Source organism: Procambarus clarkii, chromosome 17, assembly GCF_040958095.1.
Source record: "Procambarus clarkii isolate CNS0578487 chromosome 17, FALCON_Pclarkii_2.0, whole genome shotgun sequence".
NCBI classification, from domain to species: domain Eukaryota; kingdom Metazoa; phylum Arthropoda; class Malacostraca; order Decapoda; family Cambaridae; genus Procambarus; species Procambarus clarkii.
This window is the reverse complement of record NC_091166.1, coordinates 45,908,263-45,933,620: the sequence shown is the minus strand read 5'-3', so window position 1 is coordinate 45,933,620 and position 25,358 is coordinate 45,908,263. Positions and strand designations below refer to the sequence as shown.

At 39.8% G+C, this 25,358-nt stretch overlaps 1 protein-coding gene across 4 annotated transcripts in view; it reads right to left on the bottom strand.

Annotated features, from left to right (window-relative positions):
* Positions 1-25,358, bottom strand: part of LOC123772502 (uncharacterized) — a 174,189-nt gene that overhangs the window by 27,756 nt on the left and 121,075 nt on the right. For all 4 annotated transcript variants that reach the window (XM_069325961.1, XM_045765723.2, XM_045765725.2 and 1 more), the window contains one exon: positions 22,910-23,122. In XM_069325961.1, the coding sequence (XP_069182062.1) occupies positions 22,910-23,122 (213 nt within the window). The remainder of the gene's footprint in view (positions 1-22,909; positions 23,123-25,358) is intronic.

The window sequence follows — 25,358 nt, the reverse complement described above, 5'->3', positions numbered from 1 at the left end:
CTTGCCTGAAGCAACTGCTTCCCAGGAAGGGAGCCTCCCCAGCACCACACACCACTGGCAGCCATGGCACAGAAAGTGTGATAGGTAAACATTAGCAAAAGTGTGATAGGTAAACATTAGCAAAAGTGTGATAGGTAAACATTAGCAAAGGCACTGTTGGACTTCTAAAATCACCAAGCTTTTGTAACTAAGTAGGACATCACACACACACACACACACACAAAAAAAAATTAACTTAGCAAACTCCTACAAATCATGTGTCCATTGAATGCGGTGACTCAGCATACCATCTGCAAATAAGCAAAGATGAACATACCATAGAGCAAATAACATAGTACGTATGCTTGAGGAAGAGATGCTTATCACACTGAAACATCCATAGAAACTGAATAAAAAATTAGTTTCCTTAAAAACCTTGGCACTTCATTTTTAGCTAGAAACCTAAGATACGGTTGCAAGCCCGAGGCCCAGTACCCCATTGCCAGAGTAATAACATGGTGTTCAGCATGATATTAGTGAACACTGCAGGTAAACTCAACCAATTTGAACACAATCAATTCAACACACTATCCAATGAGAAGGTGATGATTAGCTAGCACATTAGCTAGGCATAAGCTTCCCAGATGTAGAGCCAAAAGAACAAATTCATTATAGTGGTCACATCCAGACTAGAGACCTGATGCAGGGTTGCAAACCACTGTAGAGCTTGCCAGACCACAGCAAACTGATGGAGCAACAAGGCTCAAAGCTGGTGAATGAGGATCACTTCCACATCTTTCTGATACAACGGATGATAGCTTCGGTTAAATGAACTTCATATTCAATTATCAGCAAAGGAACTTGTTTATATATGACCTTCTGTTGATGTTTTGCGAGAGGAAATTTGGAAAATGGACTCAACTGGGATGCCTGGAGAGCAGGGCAGGAAACCAGGGCAGCACTGGCCATTGGGGAGTGAACAATATCATGCAGCCCATAAACATCACCCCTGAACTAACGACAGCATCTAAATTGGAGAAAAGAGATGAATTCTTTCCAACTGATTTAGCTGAGGCAAGGCATCCACTACAACTGCATTTTAATTGTACAAGCAAGCCACGTACACTAACAGCTGGTGGTTCCATGCAGATGCAGACATTTGTGGAAGGTTGAACATGGTACATATGATGACCAAACCCCACACCAGAAGATGAGGAGACAATCATGTTTCGACTTGATAATGGTCCAGGACGGACCGACAATCAACTTGATAATGGTCCAGGACGGACCGACAATCAACTTGATAATAGTCCAGGACGGACCGAAACGTCATCTCCTCATCTTCTGGTGTGGGGTTTGGTCATCATATCTTCAGTCACATTATTGTGACTCATCATCTGCACATGGCACATATGCAAAGAAAAGTAGCCTCATCCAACTCTTATTTCATTCCGATTGATACCCAATAAATTTAAACCACTCCGAGGATAAAACTCCAAGAATCCAGAAAGAAAGCTAAGGTTACAGTCCAACACCACAATAAAAAATTGGGAGGATCCCCCTCATTGGTGAGGCAATGTTGACATAATTTAACTACTCTTGGAAGACATGCATTTCAGTACAAATCGTACCACCAATTTGAAACGTTGATGCAAGTCCTGGTCAATGCTGGTGACAGGTGCCCATTTTTTGACATGGTGAGCATCACACACAAAACTCCAGTGCACAGTGGATGCATCAGTATAGAGTTTAAGAGGTGTCCGACAGCATCAGCAGGATTAAACCCTAAAAAGCTCCCAGTGGAAATAACCAAACCAAGAAATTCTGAAAGGTAACGGCAATTTTGAAGTAAGATAAGCATTTTTGCTGAGAAGCAAAAATGTGGAGTAACCTTAGCCAGACAGAGCTATTATGATACCCGTTACAGTAAAACCAACTCTTAATGTAAAAGTTTTCTTAATAGCTTAAGTTTGAAAAGTGTCTAGGTTAAAGGTTCTTTAAGTGGATTCATAACGTGCAAGGCAAAGCGATAATGAAAGATTATTGACTAACCTTAACCTATTTTATCAACGAAAAAGAATATTACACATCCATGACTCCATCTTGCCTCTTTTTTACTGTAATTAACCAGTGTAATTAACTTAACCAAATTTAATCATGCTGAAGAGATTGTAGGTTAGCAGTGCATGGACTTTAACTCGAAATCGGTAAACCTGACACCCCCACAATGAAGCTTAACTAATCCGTGAATCCTGGATGAATAGGGATGTGCAAATAAATGTCCAAGAGATTCAGAGAAATCATCAAGGACCCAGCCTCCATCATGAGTCAAACCTGGACTAGAGTGGTCATGCAGAAAGTGGGGCAGGGGAAGAACTAGTTCAACTCCATAGATTGATGATGAAATGGTGCTCCTCTGCGTCCCATTTCAGAACTGGGAAAAGGCCAGACATCTAACAAGAAGACATGGTCATTTTGATCATGTTGGAAGCAACCCACTCCACAATGACCTGATGGAGCCAAGGGAGACGCCTCCTCTTAAAAGCTTGAGTCCCCCCTAGGAGGGGGGGGGGGGAACCGACTAACTCCACTGTGGGCCATGCAAAACAACCCGAGAAGCCCACAAATCAGGAACCATAAAGTGGACCTTCACACATGTCCACATCAGCATCAGAACTGTTGTAGAAGACCAGAAGGTACCAGGAACTCCACATTACCTCCCCCCACAGCTTGTGGGTGGAAATGCTAACAATCTCACACTCGGTCTTGATTCCATGATTTATTTACATTGTTAGGCAAGTTTATTTGGCAGTCGTAGGCCTCTGATGATGTCAGATTTCCGGGCCTTTGAGTTTTGCTGCCAATTCCTCCTCTGCTCAAAGTCATATGTATGCACTGCAGAGAGGGTGGCTCTGCTCATTGGTCTTCATGTCTGCTCTTTTGTGGTTACCCCTTTAACGAGTCTGTGGGAGGACATCTAACCCATTTTACCAGTTCCTGGTTCCACAGTACGTGGGCTTATTGGGTTCTTTTCCAGGGGTCTCTGGTGGAGTTGGTCTACCCCAAATTGTCTTCTTGAATAATATATCAAATTTTGAAGTCAATCTTGATGTAATGTATAGTACATCAAAATATGATGAACTATAAATCATAGTGGCTCACAAGATCGACAGGTTATAAAGTTTTTTATTTGTGGGTCTATCAGTTAGGTTAGGTTCGGACAATTCATGTATAAATTTTGTGACTTGTAGCAACTCGAGAGGACAGGCTGTCCACCCCCAGGCAGGGTAAGGATTTTTGGGTCAAGTGTTGTCCTGACAGCTCTGCACAGTCATTGCAACTTAGTAGTATTTGTGCATTGTTGAGTCAACCTCCTCCTTTTGGTGGGTGTCCCAGTTGTTCCCAGTCCCCAAGTGGGACAGTGGACCTACAGTTTGAACAATTTCAGTCCCTGTTTGACCTTTTGGAAGACCACTTTAGCTCAGCTTTGCCTGGTATTGAAGCCCGATTTTATTCCTGGATGGTGTGTCTAGACCTCAAGGACCTGTACTGACACATTCCTATTCATCCAAGGTTCCAGGATTGGTAAGGGGTTTCTAGTGGGGCATCAGGCCCTTTGGCTTGAATATGGCTCCTCTCAGATATTTACCAGCTTAATGTGAGTAGTTGTGACCTGGATACATCTTTTGGGGGGCTCAGGTTCTTGCCTATCTTGATGACTGGTTAGTTTGGGCTTCCAGTTGGTCCGCATATCAATGGGCCCGGGATCTAGTTCTTTCCCAGATTGCTGGGTTTGGGTTCCTGGTGAACTGACAAGATGTCCCAGGTACAGAACTGATTGGGTCTGATTTGGAATTCATGGTTAGCATCTCCTTTCCCCTTCCTTCCCTTGGAAGGAAGCACCAACATGGAAACCACATCCTATGAAGCATAAAAAAAAACTTGAGAATGTTCAGAGATTTGCAACTCAATTAGTACCAGAATTGAGAGGGCTCAGCTATAAGGACAGGATGAGGGAACTTGCAGCCAGAGCCTTAGAGAGAAGACACGGAGGATACGATCACTACATACAAGATTCTGAGGGGAAATAGACAAAGTGAACAAAGGAAACCAATTTAACTTCAATGGAAGCAGGACAAGAGGGTGTCAGTGAAAGCTGGACATGCAACTCGGTCACAAGGATATAAGGAAGTTCTCAGTCACTGTACGAGTGGTCAGCATGTGAAATACATTGAAGGAAGAGGTTGTTGAAGTCGATTCCAAACACAAATTTAAGAAAATATATGATGAAAAACATCAATGTTGAAAGAAGGAATTAGCATGCCAGGTATAAACAGCCAGGGACAGGGCATAAACTGCCAGGGACAGGGCATAAACAGCCAGGGACAGGGCATAAACAGCCAGGGACAGGGCATAAACCACCAGGGACAGGGCATAAACAGCCAGGGGCAGGGCATAAACAGCCACACTTCAATCCACTGCAGTCACTCATAGTCAAGCACAATTCTCTTGTAATTTACCCATCAAACCTAATGTCAGCCAGTCAGATTTTACAAAATATTTCAAGGGTTTGTCTGACGCAAGAGATCAACGTCAAATCTAAATCAATCGGTGTCAAAGGTGTTTGTTTGGGGCTGAAGGAGAGTTGGGCTGAGAAGGCACTTGTGGACTGTGACTGTCGAGTTGAATTGGGGAATAGGGTGGGGATTCTAGTGGCTTTGGGTGGGTGAATAGAGAGGCATGGGGGCCTTGGGAAAAGGAACATTGTTGGATATAGGCATGGGAGGGCAGGACGAGAATTGTGGAAGTAGAGGGTGTTGTAACTTCCACTGTACTTCAACTTCCTTTGTTAAGTAACTTTGAAGAAATACTTGCCTACTTGTCGATATACAGAATGTTGAATTCGTTGTTGTTCTTAGGATTTCCTCTATTATGGTAAGCAAATCCTCTAGTAAATCCTCTACATTTACCATCTGAGTTTTCCTGCCTATACTAGCCATCAACAACTCTATTCATGATCCCTGTCCTTTCAGTTCCAGTAGTCCAATTACTATATTGCTTTCTTCCTTTCTATCAGCTGGTGATCCAAGCCACTGTTTGTGATATAGGTGCTAGCGATGCTACTCCCTGCACTGCTGTCCAGGCGTCTCCATTATTTAGCAATAGTTCCACAAATTAAGTCTGCCATGAAATAGGTCAATTCACCATTTGATATGATTTTTAAAATTATCTACATGAACTCTACAAGTGGTCAGAAGAATGGAGATCGCTTTTCATTGTGGAAAAATGCACAACCTTACATGTAGTGCATAACTGTAAATATCACAACTTCCAACATGTTCCAACAACAAAATAAGTTCCAACACATGGCAATGCTACAGATTTCAGTGACTGAGATGGCATTATTAAAAGATACAGTTTTCTATTGTTTAAATAGCACTCAAACCAGTCAAGGCCACACATTTCAGTACCTAATATACTAAGCTTGAATAGTAGTATTGCATAATTGATACAGTTAAGTGTCAGTTATACAACATGATTATATCCTATCATGGATTATATCATTCGGGACACCATCCACATTTGTGTGAATTCTGGTTTTTCTTTTTCTGGAACCTTGCCATTTTATGATTATCTTCAAATTTGTCATAGTTGGCTAACAACATATGATACAGCACAAGTTTCTGTATATTTTACACACACAATTTATAATCAATGATTTTATAAGCATTACAAATTTTAAAAAAATATAAACTAATTTTTTCACTTACCTTTTGCAGTGGACTACAGTGGCAGCAAAATGCATTTATGTATAGTAAAGTACTTAAACCTTTTCACATTGCACTGCAACTGCACATTTAATGTACATAAATTTACAATACTAGCAGTGTACAGAAATTTACAGATCTAAACAACTAAATACAGTAACTTAAAATTAAAGCATGTTGTTTTGAAAAAGATTCAAAAAATAACAATGAAAACTAACTTTACAAGGGTCCTGGCATGGCACTAGTACTGCTTGAGGGACCTGCACCTCATTCTCGACTGGAGGGTCCTGCCTCTGTGTCTCTGCTGGTTAACCTGCAAAGTGGCCTTCTGCTCATATACCTGTCCATTGTCATCTATCTGTCATTGGCTCTTAGTCTGCAAATACTCTTTGAGAAGTCTGAGCTGTGGATATAAATCTTCAATCTTATTCTCTACTTAAACAGCAGTCTCCAGGAGCCCCACTAACATGACCCTGACCTTTTCTTAGGATTTCTTCCATCAACATCTTTATTCTCATCCTCCACCTGCACAATAGTAATGTTTGCTGCTATTTCCCCCTCTGAGAAAACACCATACCAAGGATCATCTTGTATCTTCCTGCAACTACTCGGTAATAACTTCTAACCACCTCTGAATATTTAGTAAATTATGTTGCCAAACCCTTCAAAATCATTCAGTGACTAGCATTACCACCCTTACTTACATGCTGTATTATCTTATTGGCAGCTCCCATGCTCTCTCTAATATTTGTACTTTCACCTTTTTCTATGCTTTATCCCAATTAAATATTTATTCTTTGATTGTACATTTTCTGATATTTTTCTTGTATTCCCTCAGTTCTGTTATCTTCTTCCCCAGTCATATCACTTGCACAAATAAATTCCAAAAGCAAAGGCGTTTTGCTGCATGAATCAATGGACTGGTCAATGTCCCTGGTCAATGGACTGGCTAAGTTATGTGGTATTTGAAGGAAAAGACATGCAAATAATTCTACCATCTAGTGATTATAATGCATTAATTAACATCATGTGTACTAGGGCATTGTCAAGCAGCAATCTGCCATTTACCTTATCAGCTCCAGTAGTCTTTCTTTCAACTGAAACTCCCTCGCCTCTTTCCAAAATCAGTTGTGAAGCCCGTCCATAAAAATTCTACGAGTGAACCAGGCATTCTTGGAGTGGGAGTAAGGGATGTTAATTGCTTGACCTTGGCTCTGCAGTCTTATTGATAATTGCAGGTTTTAGACTGTGCATGCCCCTCTCCATTTGTATATTCCATAGCACAAGCAGAAAATCTACTAACTTTATGGCCTAATTCAAGTTTTCTCTAATCTACTGCTAGCATTTGTTATAGTAAACCTCTCAAATGTATAAAAGTTTCCCCCAGAAATAACTATATATATATGCTAGGCAATCACAATTTGAAATTTTATCTTGGATGGTTCCACAGCTTTCACACCAGCACATATTTTCTCCCGACTACTATTCCTATGTTGTGTCATTCGTTAAATAAAATGTCCCTGATGCGTACAATTCTGGCTAAGACTGTGCCTGTGCACACAAGAGCTAACCTTAGGGTACAATGCTGTGTAAACACTTGGTAAAAGCATAATTCAAATCCATATACTTCAATAATGTAGTTCAATGCTTTCTGGCCACAAATCTCACCACCATTGCCCTCGCCTTCCACTGTCAACTTCATGCACTTCCTCCTTTGCCTTTTTATGTCAGAAACAGTACTAGTGCTAATGCCATACTCCTCAGCTAGCTGCTTATCTGCTAAGCCACAATCTAAGTGTCTCTAACAATTCTGCCTATTATTCATGGTAAGAGTTATCTTCATCTTTACCTAATGCACTCATAGTGCTCATGCTAGGCAACATGGTCTCAACTTGCACATAACGACTTATCAAAGGAAACGTTAATAAATATTTCTTGAGAAACGATAGGGGGGACCATGCACACTTGAGGTGTTGAGATATCAAGTTTTTCCCAAAGAACTTTACATGTCATAAGCAGCAACCTAGTAGTAGAATTTGTCTATTGCTTAGAAGGATCTTACATAGGGGCCCAGGTTTTTGAAGAACCACAGTACTTGGATCTAGGAAAAACAGCCATTGTGATTTTTATCAACATTTCCTCCTGTTTAGATCGTACTTTTTGTAATTATGTGGACCATTGTACATACGCAGCTGTAATGGACAATTATATAATAGAATTTGATACTATTCACTTGTATTTTAATTTCAGTCTCATGAATGTTGTGAACAATTTCTTAAGGGGCAGGGAGTTTAATTTCTCAACCTTCCTCTAACACACTCAATTTTTTGTGCATAATCTACATGGTAAATGCTCCAACAATGGAGCATAATGGTTCAATATCATAGCATGAACAGAAGAAAAAAAAATCACCACCCATCGAGCGCAATGTGCTATGCGCAATGCATCGGTTAATGTCCCTGGGGTCACATCATGCCTGTATTGCCTTGGGCCATCTCTGCTTTGTGCTCTCTCCTCTCTTGGTGAAGCCCTGATTTTCCTTCCTTCCTTCGTTAGCTTCAGGGAGCCAATGGGGGATCATCCAGAAATGTAATTAAAAACCACTTTCTGGATGAGCCCCTGTGGCTCCCCGATTTTCTCCCTCCCTTTCAGTTTCATCGGTGGGTGTGTTTCTTCGCATCTGCTCCAGAACTGGCTTGGAGGACTGGGAGCGACCCGAGGCTCCAGGCCACACCCCCCCAAGCCGGTGGGGCATGGGATAATGATAGTGAACTTGTGCTAGTTTTACGATATTCGATCGTTTCTTGACATTGTCGGGCGAGTTAATTTGGAAGTTTCGAGGCTTTCGTTATTTTGAACCCAGCAGTGGTCTGTATTAATTTGCCGACTTAGTGGATGCTTTCCTGGTGTAGTGGAGTATCACTTGCTCTTGTTCCTCTGTGATGGAGGTCAGGTTCTGGCTCTGTCCCTGGTAGACCAAACACAGCTGCACAGCTGATGTGACGCAGTATTTGTAAACCATCTCCGTGCAACAGCTTCAGAGAACCACTGGAGTTCGCCAAAAATGAGGCATATCATTACATTCAACGCTGTTTTTTTTTAGGCCCAGATTGATGTAGTTGACCCAACCCTTTCACTCTTGTAAGATCTCTGTGGCTATCATAAAAGCTAAGCAGATTTCTTCCACAGGACCTTCACATTCAAAAACTGTATTGACTGTCCATTATTATGTCATTTTTTGCCAGTTTCTAACAATTAAGCTTTAATCATATTCTCCAGTAATTTGACTACCACCTGTCAATGATGTGTGTTTAATTTAGAGGGACTTCTCTGTAATCATTTTGTAGATTGGAACTGTGTTTGCTCTTTTTATTGGTCTTCTAGGACTTCTGTTTGTAAGGACATTTTTAACAAATAATTTGATGCAGAATATCAAGGTCACGTGCTCATTCTCGTGTTAGAAATGAGTCACTATAAGGTTTTGCACGAGTGGATAAGAAATGACTTTTCAGTGTAGTGAAGCATATCACTAAGATTATAACTGGTAGGGTGTAAGAGTGTAGAGAGAAGAAAAGACTGCATGATATAAAAGCTGACAGGTTCAGCTAAACTTGCAATAAGAAAATTCAATAACCAACTTCTTGAACTAAAAATATGAAGCGAGGTAATACAAGTTAAATCCTGCAAACTGAGCAAAGTACAGTAATGTATGACCATTTATAAACTATTTGGACATGGGATTGAACATCAATAGAAGCAAATTTGCAGACAACACAAAAATAGGGAGGCATATACAGATGACAAACTTACTACAGTATAAGATGATCTAGATAGACATTTAAAGTGTACAAAAACACTAAGTGCAATATACTGTCTCTACTGTCATACAACTCTGCAAATGATTCACACCAAACGAGAGAAAGATCAAAATTAGCGTGAAACTCATAGTAGTGAATGCCACCACTATGTGACCCAGCTACTGCACAAAGTATCTTCCATGACAGTTGGTTCTAGGGCTGATGAGCACACAGACGAAAGACTAACCTAATAAGGAGGGAACCACTAGGGGCTCATCCAGAAAAGAGGCATTTCATTACAATCAATGATGGGTTTCTGGAGGAGCCCCAGTAGTTCCCTAAAGTTAACTAACCACAGTAAACATAATGGAGGAGGAGGAGAGGCACTAACCAATAAGACAAAGAAGAGAATCCAGGCTAGGAGACATGGCCCAAGGCACCACATGACTGACTGGGACCAAGAACATTAACCAAATACCAGAGTGCCAGAACACCTTTTATAACTCCCCCATACCTACCTACCTGTTGATGATTTCGAAGATCAATGTTACTCACGGCCCCATCTATGACTAGGCCGCCTGGTTGCTGGTCTGATTAACCAGGCTGTTCAATGTGTCGCAGCTAGACATACGAGTCACAGCCTGGATGATCAGGTATCCTTTGAAGGTGCTTATCGAGTTCTCTTTGGAATGCTTTGAGAGGTCAGCCAGTTATGCCCCATATGTGTAGGGGACAAAATTTTATTTATACATATTTATATTATACATATACACATACATAGGTGTGCATATATATATACACACTATGTATAAATATATACACTATGTATAAATATATACACACTATGTATAAATATATACACACTATGTATAAATATATATATACTTGCATCCTTCCTATTTTGCATAGCGGTTTGAGAAATTACAATCAGACTTTCAAGTGAGCTCAACATCTGGTTCCTGGATGATAGCACTCTGGCAGGCACACAAGACTCCCTGCTGGAAGACCTGCAGCTGGTGAACACACAGGGAGAGACCATGGGTCTTGTTCTTAACCCCTCCAAGTGCAAAATTATTGCATCCAGTGAGGTAATATAATCATTAGAGCAGTGAAATCAGTTTTACCAGAAGCCTCAGTCATTAAACCCACCGACAGCACACTACTTGGAGCACCTCTGGGCCACAGTGCCATTGCTGCAGTCCTTGACGAAAAGTTTAACAACCTAAAGAGGATGGGAGAGAGAATAGGGGGACTTGGACTCCCATGATGCCCTCTACCTTCTCACAAAGTGCCTTACCTTGCCCAGGCTAACATACATTTTAAGTTGTGCACCCACTTTTGGCAACCTACTTCTAAATAAATATGATGAGCTCCTCAGGTCAATATTCAGGAAGGCGCTCAACCTAGATTTAGACGACAGTCAGTGGGACCAAGCAACACTACCAGTGAGATTTGGGGGGGATAGGCATACTAAAGGCAACTGAGGTAGCACTTCCAGCATTCTTATCCTCATGTACAGCAGCCAACGAATTAGTAGGGCAGATCCTACCAGAGTAGAAACACAGCGGGAACGCATGATCAAACGTTCATTGAAGCAGCCAGAAAATGGGAAACCAGTGCACACACACCACCTCGACCACAAGCCCCAAAAGACCACAAGCAGGCCCACTGGGATAGCCCCATGATGGAAAAGACTGTCACAACAATGATTGAAAATGCAAATGCTGAAAACAGAGCCCGCCTCCCAGTGGTAACAGCACCCCACGCCGGGGATTTTTTATTTGCTGTGCCCAATGCAGCCCTGGGAACTTGCCTCAGTCATGCTGCTCTCCGCATTGGAGTTGCCCTTCGCTTTGCCGCCCCCATCCTCACTGAACATAGGTGCATCTGCGGAACTGCGATGGCAGACCAATATGGTCGTCATGGTCTGGTATGTCGTAAATCACAGGGTAAGATTGCAAGACATGAAGTCAATGACATCATCAAGAGGAGCCTCGCCACAGCCCGCTGCCCAACACATAGAGAACCACACTTAATCAGACCCAATGACCCTCAGAAGCGCCCAGATGAGGTCACCTTGCTTCCTTGGAAGGATGGTAAGCAAGTGGTACGGGATTAGACGTGCGCTGCCAAACTGGCCAGTACCTGCCTCCACTACAGCACACGTGAAGAGTGTGGCGCTGCTTCTTTCAGGGAATCGCAGAAAATTATCAAATACAGAGGTCTGGCACACTGCTACAGCTTTGTTTCAATCAGCTCGAAGACCCTCGGTTCATGGGAAAAATGTGCAGTGAACAAATCCAATTGATTCCAGAGCATTAAATCCTTGTTACAGCCCTTGTGGATTTGTTCATTGATGCATCATGCTATTGTGATTTCTGTGTGTAATGAAGTAAGGGCGAAAAGGTAGAACCGCCTATTGACATAGCTCGAGTGCATGGGGGAGATGTGTAAAACCCTGGTTTGTGTCTCGGAGAGACTGCAGGATCCAGTAAGTTCAGTAGAACTTCGGTTTCAACTCTTTTGACCATGTCGTAGCTCAGTCGATTAAGGCAGCATCTGGGATCATCTCGGACGTAGGTTCGAATCCTCGTCACAGCCCTTGTGGATTTGTTCATTGATGCATCACGCTATTGTGATATCTGTGTATAGTGTGGTGTAGTGTGCATTGAAGTTCCTGAAGGAATTGGGGGACAAATTGATCGGCCCTACAAAAGACCAGAGAGCAAAAGGTTTTTTTGTTCCAGCACCTCAGTGTTGCGATTCAGAGGGGAAATGCCTGTTGCGTCTTGGGCACTAGTCCAACTTCGGAGGAATTCGAAGAAGTGTATTACTTGCAACAATGATCGAACCTGTCTGACATTTATTAATGTTTCCCATTGTCGTGTTTTTCAAGAGATCCATAACCTTTAAGGGCTTTTTGTATCAACCAATGTATATCATATTCATTCATATATATATATATATATATATATATATATATATATATATATATATATAAAATATATATTTTATATATATATATATATATATATATATATATATATATATATATATATAAAATATATATAAAAATATATATATATATATATATATATATATATATATATATATATATATATATATGTCGTACCTAGTAGCCAGAACTCACTTCTCAGCCTACTATGCAAGGCCCAATTTGCCTAATAAGCCAAGTTTTCATGAATTAATTGTTTTTCGACTACCTAACCTACCTAACCTAACCTAACCTAACTTTTTCGGCTACCTAACCTAACCTAACCTATAAAGATAGGTTAGGTTAGGTTAGGTAGGGTTGGTTAGGTTCGGTCATATATCTACGTTAATTTTAATTCCAATAAAAAAAAATTTACCTCATACATAATAATATGGGTAGCTTTATCATTTCATAAGAAAAAAATTAGAGAAAATATATTAATTCAGGAAAACTTGGCTTATTAAGCAAATCGGGCCTTGCATAGTAGGCTGAGAAGTGAGTTCTGGCTACTAGGTACGACATATATATATATATATATATATATATATATATATATATATATATATATATATATATATATATATATATATATATATATATATATATATATATATATATATAAAAATAATGGAGCCCTGTTGCTTATGCATTGTTACAACAACAATGCATAAGCAACAGGGCTCCATTAAGGAACATATAATCACTTCCCACAACCAGACCATCACCAGAGAAGTCTTAAACAACACAGAAATCATTGATAGATACAGCGATAGCAGGCGGCTCGACATCTGCGAGGCACTACACATCAAAAAGTCAACACCAGCAATCAACAGCCAATTAATGCACAACTATATTCTACCCACTTCAAGACTCCGAACCAATATAGAAGCATCAGGAGGAAGTATGGGCCAATAGGCCCTCTGCAGTTACTTCTATTCTTATGCTCTCATATCCAACTAATACCCATTGTTTTGTGTTCTGTCTTCCATTTGTCACAAATTTGTTCCTTATCCAAAACTGTTGCACCATATCACCTCACCCAAGTGCGAGTATATGTAAGATGGATAAGCTGTTTAGTGTTAGTATAAGTAAAACTCTGTTTAGTGTTTTCAGGTTACAGTTGTGTGTGTGAACTAAAGTCTTTGAAAATGTAATAAGTTATCACGAAACGCGTTCAAACGTCGCGCCAGACTAGAAATAAAAATGAATTTTGGAGAATTGAATTTTCAATTACCATCGACAGTAAAAAGAAACACAAGAAATATTGAGAAAATTCGTGTTAGAATTATTAATCTCACTTTTTCGGTCATATTTAACAACATATGTTTACAAGAAAGACTGCCACCAAAGTATACTAATAAATAAATATATAAATAAATAAATAAATTATATATATATATATTATATACATACATATATATATATATATATATATTTATATATATATATATATATATATATATATATATATATATATATATATATATATATATATATATATATATATATATATATATATATATATATATATGTCGTACCTAGTAGCCAGAACTCACTTCTCGGCCTACTATGATACCTGGTTGATGGGGTTCTGGGAGTTCTTCTACTCCCCAAGCTCCGCCCGAGGCCAGGCTCGACTTTTAAGGCCCGATTTGCCTAATAGGCCGAGTGATTTTCTTTATTTTCAATAAATTGTTTCTAATTAGCTTATTTTAATTATAATTATTATATTATATTAGGAACATAAATTATTGACTAAATTGTGTTAGTTTAGGTTAGGTTTAGATAGGTTAGGTTAGGTAAGGTTGGTTACGTTCGGTCATATATCTACGTTAGTTTTACCTCAAATTCAACAAATTAACTTATAAATAACGAAATGGACAGATTTATCATTTCATAAGAAAAAAAATGAGAAAAATATATAAATTCGGGAAAACTTGGCTTATTAGGCAAATAGAGCTTTGCATAGTAGGCCGAGAAGTGCGTTCTGGCTACTAGGTACGACATTATTATTATATATATATATATATATATATATATATATATATATATATATATATATATATATATATATATATATATATATATATATACAGTATATATATATTTGTTATGTAAATACAAGAAGGTGCAGAAGTACTAAGTGTGCCACTCTCTATAGTGTATAACAGATCACTGGAAACAGGAGACGTACTGGAAAGCTATTAGATATCTAATGTAGTTCCAATATACAAAAAAGATGAAAGGCAAGAGGCACTGAACTACAGGCCAATTTTGACGTGGAATTGTATACCATGCAAGGTGATGGAGAAAATCGTGAGGAAAAGGCTCGTAGAGCATCTGGAGGGAAATAGTTTTGTAACACACCACCAGCATGGGTTCAGAGATGGTAAATTGTGCCTCACAGGTTTAATAGAATTCAATGACCAAGCAACACAAATTAGGCAAAAAAGAGAAGGGTGGGCAGACTGCATATTCTTGGACTGTCAGAACGCTTTGACACAATACCCCATAAATGTCTGTTACAAAAGTTGGAGTAACAGGCAGGAATGAAAGGCAAGGTGCCCCAGTGGATAAGGGAGTATTTAAGCAACAGGAAACAGCAAGTAACTTTGAGAGGGATGAGACATAAGAGTGGCAAGAAGTCTCCAGCGGAGTTCCACAGGGGCCGGTGGTTGACTGGACAGCACGCTGGACGCGTGATTATGTGGTCCCGGGTTCGATTCCCGGCGCCGGTGAGAAACAAGGGGCAGTTTCTTTCACCCTGATACCCCCGTTACCTAGCAGTAAATAGGTACCTGGGAGTTAGTCAGCTGTTACAGGCTGCTTCTTGGGGTGTGTGTGTGGTGCAGAAAAAAAATATTAGTAGTTAGTAAACAGTTGATTGACAGTTGAGAGGCGGGCCGAAAGAGCAGAGCTCAACCCCCGCAAGCACAACTAGGTGAATACAGGGCTTTGTACTTGGACTCATCCTGTTTCTAATACAGTATATGTAAATGATCTTCCAGAGGGTATAGACCAATGTTTGCTGATGATGCAAAAATTATGAGAGGAATCAAGACAGATGATAGACAGAGACTACAGGATGACCTGGACAAACTGGAGGAATAGAAAATGGCTACTAAATTTCAAATTAGGAAAGTGTTAAGTAATGAAATTAGGGAAAGGGAGCAAAAGGCTGAACACAAGGTACCGTCTGGGAGGTGAAATCCTGCTAGAGTCAAATAGAGAAAGATCTTGGGGTTGATATCACATTGAACCTGTCCTCATAGGCCCAAATCAAAAGGATATCATCAGCGGCATATGCTAGATTGGACAACATAAGAACTGCTTTTAGAAACTTGTGTAAGGAATCGTTCAGAACCTTATATACCACCCACGTCAGACCAATCGTGGAATATACAGCTCCAGCCTGAAGTCCATACCTAGTTAAACACAAGACAAAGTTAGAGAAGAGTCAGAGGTATGCCACCAGACATGTCCCGGAACTGAGAGGTATGAACTACGAGGAAAGGCTAAAGGCGTTGAACCTCACATCCCTGGAAAACAGAAGAGTAAAGGGAGACATGATAACCACCTACAAAATTCTCAGGGGAATTGACAGGGTGAACAAAGACAAACTCTTCAGCACGGGTGGGACACGAACTAGTCCAAGAACTGAAAGGTGTGAGCTACGAGGAAAGGCTAAGGGAGCTGAACCTCACATCTCTGGAAAACAGAAAAAGGGAAGACATGATAACCACCTACAAAATGCTCAGGGGAATTGACAGGGTGGACAAAGACAAACTCTTTAGCATGGGTGGAACGCGAACAAGGGGACACAGGTGTAAACTTAGTACCCAGATGAGCCACAGAGACATTAGAAAGAATTTTTTCAGTGTCAGAGTACGGTAGTTAACAAATGGAATGCATTAAGCAGTGATGTGGTGGAGGCAGACTCTATACACAGTTTCTAATGTATATATGATAAGAGCCCAGTAGGCTCAGGAATCTGTACATCAGTTGATTGACGGTTGAAAGGCGGGACTAAAGAGCCAAAGCTCTTTAGCCAGCTCAGTTTGGGTAAATAAATCTGTCATCATTATGCAATGTTTGCTCCCATAACAAATTGTCATATACAGTAGTTGTAATTTTGACTTTGAATTGTTCATCGATGACTGCTCCATCATATGCCATGGTCATATGATAAATGCATGATATGTAAATTTTTTGTCATTTTGTTTAACCCTTAAACAGTGCAATACATACATATATGATGGGAGTAACTGTCACAAAATGGTGCAAATCATATATATGATTTGCATATTTAAAATAGTTAAAATAGTCCTGCACATACAAAGAGCTCACATCTGCTTCCTCAGACCACCAGTAAACATCCCCAATCTTGAAAAAAAATCCTGAGTCCCTCACTTTCCTTCTAGGGCCTTTGTAAGAAAATGACGACCATTGCTTGGCAACATCACCATCCAGTGTCTGAATGTTTATGGCAGCCATAGAGGAGACACTAAACTTTTACCAACAGCAAATGAGTGATTACCATGTACTGTATATATTTGAGGCAAAATGTGTGCTATATGCAATTTTAAGATTTAGGCTTAAAATGTATATACATGTATTATTATGAATAAGTATGTGGGTGTCTTTATATCTATACTTGTATATCCATACATACTTATACTTTCAAAGTTTTACATAATAGACAGTAACTTTGACACACAAATACAACGTGTTAGCATGAAAAAATTAAATATATAAATTGAGAAACAATGAAAATAAATCAACAAAATTATTCCTATGCGGCACCTCAACTAAAATATGCACCTTCTCCAGGCCATTACAGCTAAACCACAAGAGCTACACACTTTTTATTTCTATTTTTTTTTGTGCTTCCCGAAGGCTAATTAACAATGTCATAAGAAAAAATAATTTTTTCAGAACAATTTTTTTCTTGAGCGCCCTGGGGATGTAGGCTATTTAACAGTTAGCGGTTTAAGGGTTAATACAGTACAGGCCTGACAGCTGAGTGGACAGTGTTTTAGATTCGTAGACCTGAGGTTCCGGGTCCGATCCTCGGTGGAGGCGGAAACAAATGGGCAGAGTTTCTTTCACCCCTGATACCCCTGTTACCTAGCAGTAAATAGGTATCTGGGAGTTAGCTGCTATGGGCTGCTTCCTGGTGGGTGTGTAACAAAAAGGAGACCTGGTCAAGGACTGGGCTGCGGGAACGCTAAGCCCCGAAATCATCTCAAGATAACCTCAAGTAGTAGTGAAGATAGGTGGATTTGTACTTACCTAAATGTGCATCAAGGGTATCATGATATTTTACTACACTACTCTCCTGGTAAGCTAAGTCAAAAACCTGTATATATGTATTATTATGGATGTAGGCAATGATTTTTTTTTTTTTTGGTTGGAATTGGGGGAGGTTTGAGTTGAACAAAATTCTTTATGGAATTCTCCCTATTTAGATTGTTTCAGTGAGTTTGCCCTGTATGTGAGTGAGTTAGGGTGAATATAAATAGGAGTGGTCTCATATGGGCCATTAAACCTTTTGCAGTTTTCCTTATTCTTACATACTAACTTTTTAACACTTTCGCGCTTTAGATTAGAGATAACTCGTCACCGTTTTCTCTTACGATTCCGCATAACAGCCGAGTTTTCTCGTCCATCGAAAAAATATTTCTATAAATTCCATTTTTTAACCGAAATGGATGGGGATACTTTTGTTTTGTAGGGAATTTATTTGCGAATGTTTTGGTACCAGAATGAATATTATATCACATAAACTTCTATGAGTAAAAAAAAAAAATACACAAAGTATGTTTGGGGGTGTGGCGAGCGTGTGGCAGTGGGTTCCCTTTAGCCGTTGATATATCCAACACGTGGGAAATATTTGTATGTGTTATGTATATGTCTGTGTAGGGAATTTTACTGCGATCACTGTCATACAAATTCTAAAATGTTTCAACAAGTATAAACATGACAAACATCAAACGAACGAAAACAATGCGTTCGTTTCTGCCGCGAACGCATACTGAGCGACGTGGTTTTATATTTGGCGCTTCTCTTACACATGCTTTGTACAAATGTTATACAGTTCATCTTATAGAAAATTTTATTGCGAACACATTGGTATAAAAAAGAAATACGTACATAGAAAAGTAGGGTCAGGAAACGTATAAACTTTCCAAGCATGATTTCCCCCCTGTGTTTTCGCCAGTGCGCTCGCGGCTAACTACTCTCCACTTCACACACTCTTGCGGGTGGGCAATTACCTATATTAAACATTCATATGCATATGTGCGTGTAGAGAATTTTATTGCGATTCCAATGATACCAAAATTAGCGATGTAGGACAACTGTAGGCTTCGCAACCATTAAGAGTGGAAACATTTTGTTGCTGTTTGGCGCTCTCGGCGAGTGATCTGCATAGTTTTTTATTTGGTGTTGATACTCCTTATGCTTGGGCGGCATTTTATAGGTATGCTCTTATAGACAATTTCATTGCGAACACAGTGATACCAAATTTAAATACGTGCGCCTTCAATTATTGTCAGGGCAGTCAAAAGAGTGTACACTTTTCGGTCTTACCGCGTAGGCGCGCGAAGTGCCGAAAGCATCTGGAGTATTGTTTTTTTTTGAGCACCGAGAGCGCGAAAGTGTTAATAACAAAAAGTGAAGCTGTATGGCCCTAGACACTTACAGTTTGCTATTCATCCAAAATCTTCCCTCTAATTCTAGCTTTGTCTTTTGGTGTAACAAATAGTACTAAAGCTCAGTAAAAAAAAAAAAGTGATGTTTTAACATCCACATTATGCTTTAGAAAATAATTAAACAATTAAACAAAATACAAACGGCAAAAATTAGCGAACCTATCAATAATATCTTCTGTGAGGCGAAATATTCAATGCACACATTTAATTGCAGTTTTAAACATACTTAAGCCATTTCCTTTTCAGTCATTTCTATCAGTGTTTATGTTTTAACATTGTGAATTATTAATGCAGCTCTTATCTTCCCAAAAAATCCCCACAGCGCTTTATATATATATTATGAACTTTATATGCCCTCAGCTAATTTTACATGGACATCATGTACAGCTTCCACATGGCATAAAGGACATTCGCATGCTTCCCACTCTTGTTTAGTTGCAATCTATTGCCACCTTAAGTCATAACTACACTATCTCACCAATCCAACTCTATAAATCATAACCCCCTTCATGTACAGTATCTTTACCCTTTATTTTGCCAGTACGTATTTGTACGTGTTTCATGTCATCCGACTTTGACAAAATTACAATGATTTTTTCTGTTCAATTACTAAATGCCTATAATATAAAGCAATTAACCGAGGAACTTAAATTTAGCGTTAAAAAAACACAGGATGAAGAATGACATTGAAAAATAAGGCGTGGAAATAATGTGTAGAAGTTGAATGTAACCTGAATCACTGGCGATTAAGGAAACAAGGCAAGCAATGGACCTTGTTAAATATTCATTTCAAGAAAAATGAGCCAAGACTTGTTTGACTGGTGACTTGACTGCTTGTGCATCTTCTAGGAATATGACACATAAATTAAGAACATAAGAATGAAGGTAACTGCAGCAGACCTATTAGCCTATACGAGGCAGCTCCTATTTATATCCAAATTTGGGAAGTAAGATCAATATTTTATTAAGTGAATGCTGTATCAGGTTACATAACGGTAGTTACTGTACCGATTTATATAGTATTGCAATTCAGCTGTATTTTGTTAATTAATTTTCTATTAATTCTTAGTTGAATTTTGAGGCTGTCTTCTTGCTCCATAAAATGCTTTGAAAATGAAATATGAATGGTAAGTAGAAGCGAATATTACAGTATTTTTTACTTAGAAAAATGGAATTAAAAATTTTACAATCACGCACACGCTCTTAATTTTGCAAAGATTATGTTTCATATTTGGTAATAATATTACAATATTGACAAACAATAAATTTTTATAATATGTTTCAAGTAATAAAACCAATATTTTTATCTTGAAAGACCAATTTTATTAATAAATAACAATATTGCAAGAAACAAATTAACAGCATATGAAACTAATAACTGCATAAATTGTAATTCAACACACACACACACACATGATGGTTACAAGGTAGCAGATGAGAGAGAGCTGAAACCAACACATTTCTACTTACTAATGACATCTTTTGTTAACTTGTCATTGTATCATTACTGTACTTACTTTAAAAATAGGAAGATGCACTATTAGGGTTCCTGCAGATAAGTAACTAATATGTATTTTTCTTTTCTCATTAATAAGATAAGAGGTAGTGAGCCGACTGATTGCCCTTGGTCCCTTCAAAATCAATAATTGGGAAGCAAAATTTATATGTATTCTCATTTCTTAATCTGAATATTCATAAGCAAGTTTGTGGTCTATAAGATTCTTAACCTCCACACACACACACACACACCACTTTTTATTTTATTTTTTATTTTTAAAGGCCAGCTTTCTTCCAAGCAATTTTTTCTTGCTTTCTGGCTGTTCAGTACTAAGTAACTTCAGAAAGTACTGTTCAGTACTTTCAGTACTAAAGTAAGATAATTCAGTGAGGAGGACCTCCTTACTGAATTACCTTACCTGCTAAGTTTCCTGCCTACACTCATTTATTATATATAATCAAGTAAGGCTCCGAGTAGAGTGCTGGTAAAGATGATGCTTCACTTCTGTGAAGATTTGTGCGAGTTTCTTACAGTGTTCTGAAACCTTTCCCCACCTCATTAAATGTTCTTTAAGTAACTTTACAACCATTCTCTCAAAACATCCTTACAACCTCGGAACTCAACTTGTCCTCCTTCATGTATGCAAGAATGAAAATATTCACTTGATATAGACATACAGCAGACAGTTTGTTGGATAATATGTTCATTACGATAAATAACATGGTGAAAATTAAATTGCACGAGTAAAATAAAAATATTCTGCGTGTCATAAATTGAAGGGGAAACAGTACAATATATTGTGTTTACTTTTGAAGCACAGTGTACTTGCACCATTCCATTTAGTTATTTGAAGGGGAAAAAGTACAATATATTGTGTTTACTTGTGAAGCACGTTGTACTTGCTCCATTCCATTCAGTTAATGGACAGGCAGACAAAGAAAGGCCTTCCAATCAAAATATCATCACACAACTTCCTCATTCTTCATGTTACTCATTCTCTTTATTCCAAATTAGAACTTCAGCCATTTTGTTGCCGTTGCGGCACTCCCAAGCTCAAGAGCGGACATGATAAGTGTCTATTAATCCAATATGAACACTGTCATGTCTTCTGCATATAAAACTGTTCCATTTAACTTTACATATTTCAGTTTCAAATTTACCAACACTTCATACAATGGGTAACTTCTAATCCACTCAATTTTGAATGAAAGTTACTAGTAATTAAATTTTCAATCCTCAATCAAAAGCAACAAGGCTTAGCAATGCCACTTATCATTTTCAACATTATTGTTCTTGCTTTTAAAACCACACTAATGCTGACTTTTGCATATCACAATATTATAAAGTTTGAGCCTTAATCTTCAGCAACTGCTAAGGCACTGAAATATCAAAACAACTGCCATTCACGATACTAACACTAAAATAAATACCGGTACCTCAAAAATTAACTACTGTTTCATATTCTAAAATGATACTGTAAATACATGTACTGCATCTCAACATGTGAAATTCAGTGCTAAAGCCTTAAAGTCTTCACCAAGAAATGTGAACTTTTCAGATTGGCACTATTGAACACAAGGGTCATATAACCATTAAGTCAAACTGCAACATTTTATTGTAATACTGGTTTACCAACACTACCCCATAGACTACTTTGTAATGGAAGAAGACAATCTTTGATTACAATGTGAAGTATAGTATGTAACTTATCTTCAAGCAGCTGTCATACCTGTGGTTTGGCTACAGGTGCATGTACTAAGTACCGTGTTATGAGAAATCCAAAGCTTTCCTCACCCCTCATATTTCTAAATTTGAATTTTATCTACCTATAATGTAGATCATAGCAATACTGGATAAAATTAGTTCTAAAATTGAGTATTTGTATTTAACACAAGTTTGTTTGTCAAGGATTTTTTATGCCAAATGCCATCAAACTATCAGGATGCAAGCTCAGTTAATTTTAGTTCAATTTAAGTCCAGCAACGAGGAGGCCTGGTCGAGGACCAGGCCGCGGGGACGCTAAGCCTCAAAATCATCTCAAGGAAACCTCAAGGTATGGACACCAGCCGTTATCTCTAGGTTACATACCTGCACGTGGAAATTAGAAATTAATCCTAAATTGGTGATATGATTTATGCTTCACCATTAAATATAAGTACCTGTGGTTGTCTTGCCGTGTCCTGGTGCTCACCCTCCTCAGTTGCTGAGTACGGGTCATACTGCTGCTGACCGCCTTCCATCTTCACTTGCTGTTGAAATTGCTGCCACTGCTGTTCCAGAGATACCGGTCTATGATCCTGGTGATTAGGCCGGTTTGTGTAATAATTAGTGGGTGGATGTAGATGTTGTTGTGGCTGCTCTGGTTTCTGCCCCTGTTAATGACAAAAAGAAAAATTAACGATACAAATTTTCAGAAATGGCAAAATATTCTAATTAAAACAATGATTAGCCAGTTGTTGATAGGTGAGGAAAATACAGTGAGTCCTGCCTCTAACATAATTCAAGATACTATGAATAGTTTGTATTTGGTACTAATTGTTCAATAGAGTAAACAAATGTTCATTTCGGTAAGGACTGTTCAACTAAGCCGCTAATCCAGTTGTCACTATTGTACAGTGCATAAAATCTTTAAACTTAAATCTGATATTTTATGGATTATTAATAATAATAATAAAAAATTAAATATACAGAACAGCCTTAACTGAATCTATTTTTGAACGAAGTGTTATTCTGCATCATCTACTGAAGGCTCAAATGTATTTTAGTGCTCAGTCCAAATATTGATAAAATTCGTAAAAAAACATACAAAAACCAGCGTTGAATGTAATTAAACGCCATTTTCTGGGTGGGGTCTCGGAGGCTCCCCGGAGCTTACCAGGCTGATATGCTAATGTCAGACCTTGGCATCAGTCATGTGTATGGAGTTCTTTTGGGCTTACCGGGGTACCACGAGCCAGAACCTGGCCCCCTCTAGAGAGGCAAGGGAAGCAATGGCCTATAGAAACCCCCGTGTAATTGGGAGCATTCTATGTCTGCCATCGACCAGGTTAGGCACCCAGAAAGGTAGGCGTCCCAAAACAAACCCCTATTCTGGTGAAAATTGCAACCAAAAGCTGAACGAGTGAATAGAATTCCCCAAACAAAAACGAGCAAACTAGTATGACGTCATTCATCTGCGCAGCCCCCCCCTCCCCGGGAGGGGGGAAGGGGGAGCCCCAGACCTACCATGCTGACAATCCACACCCTAGTTCTTAGGCTGGATGTCAAAAACACGCGAAAAAAACGCCGACCGGAGGGAGGGATGCCAGGGAGCCTCCGGGACTCACCCAGAAAATGGCGTTTCATTACATTCAACGCTGGCTTTCTGGGGGGAGCCCCCATGGCTCCCCGGAGCTAACTACCCACAGAGAAAAGAATAGGGACTTACCCGGGAGGCGGTTGCTGTTCACTCCTCAACCCAAAGTCGAGACAACTGGCTGCATCTGCCGACCCAAAGCGACACAGCCCCAACCGGGTCCAGGAACGTTTACAAGGTATCGAGCAGCCAGGACCCTGTTCGACCGCCAAAATCCCCGTGCCCGAATGTCAGCCCAGGACATATTGCCAAAGACGGCGGCAAGGGCCGCGAACTTGCGGACGTCATGGGCACGGGGATAGACAGCAGGCTGGCTAGCCTTAATAACCCTGCAGACGACCTGGGAGACCCGCACCTTCGAACAGGGGAGCAGGGAAACCGGATCAACCCAAAACGCATCCACGGACACAGAGGCCGTGGCGTGCAAATAATGGCGGAGAGCCGCAACCGGACACGAAACATGATGCACCCCTGGCCGAACCAACCAAACATCAACAACCCAAGGGCCCCTCCGGAACGCAGCAGTCTCATTCTTCGCCAGAAAAGAAGGAGAAGGCTGCAGACGAACAAAACGATCACCCCGACCGAAGGAGCAGAAACCTCTGCACCGGAGGAGAGCATAAAGCTCCCCTACCCGATCCCCAGAGGCCAATGCCAACAGGAAAAGAGCCTTCAAAAAACAATCCGGAACCGAGGGGGCCACAACAAAACAAGGAGAAGAAAGAAAAGAGAGCACTACTCTCTTTTCTTGAGAGCAGGCCGGAGGTGAAAGAACGCCCGAGACAGCTTGCGAAACGGCGCAGACGTGACATCAATACCGAAAGCAAGCTGAAGCGGCTCCGCCAGCGCCGCACAATATGAGGCGACAGTGTTAGGCATAAGAAGACGGTCCTGGAACAACCAAGAGAGAAAGGACAACACCACCCTAACAGAACAACACCACCCTAACAGAAAGTGAAGTACAATGATGAAGATGTAAGAAGAACCGGAAGGACTGCCAGGAAACTTCATACTGCCGTCAAGACGAAGCCCGCAGGTGGGACACTAATAAGGAAGCCACCTGACCACCACAGAGATGATGATACACTCGAGTCAAAAAGACCATACGCGAAGACTCGAGGAGAAGATCGAACCAGCCACATGACGTATCGGGCCGATCTGTTGGAAGAGGCGGAGCCGCGGAAAAACCTCCGGGTTCAGACACCGAGCAAGCAGCGCCTGAAACCACGGCTGGGCTGGTCACCAAGGGGCCA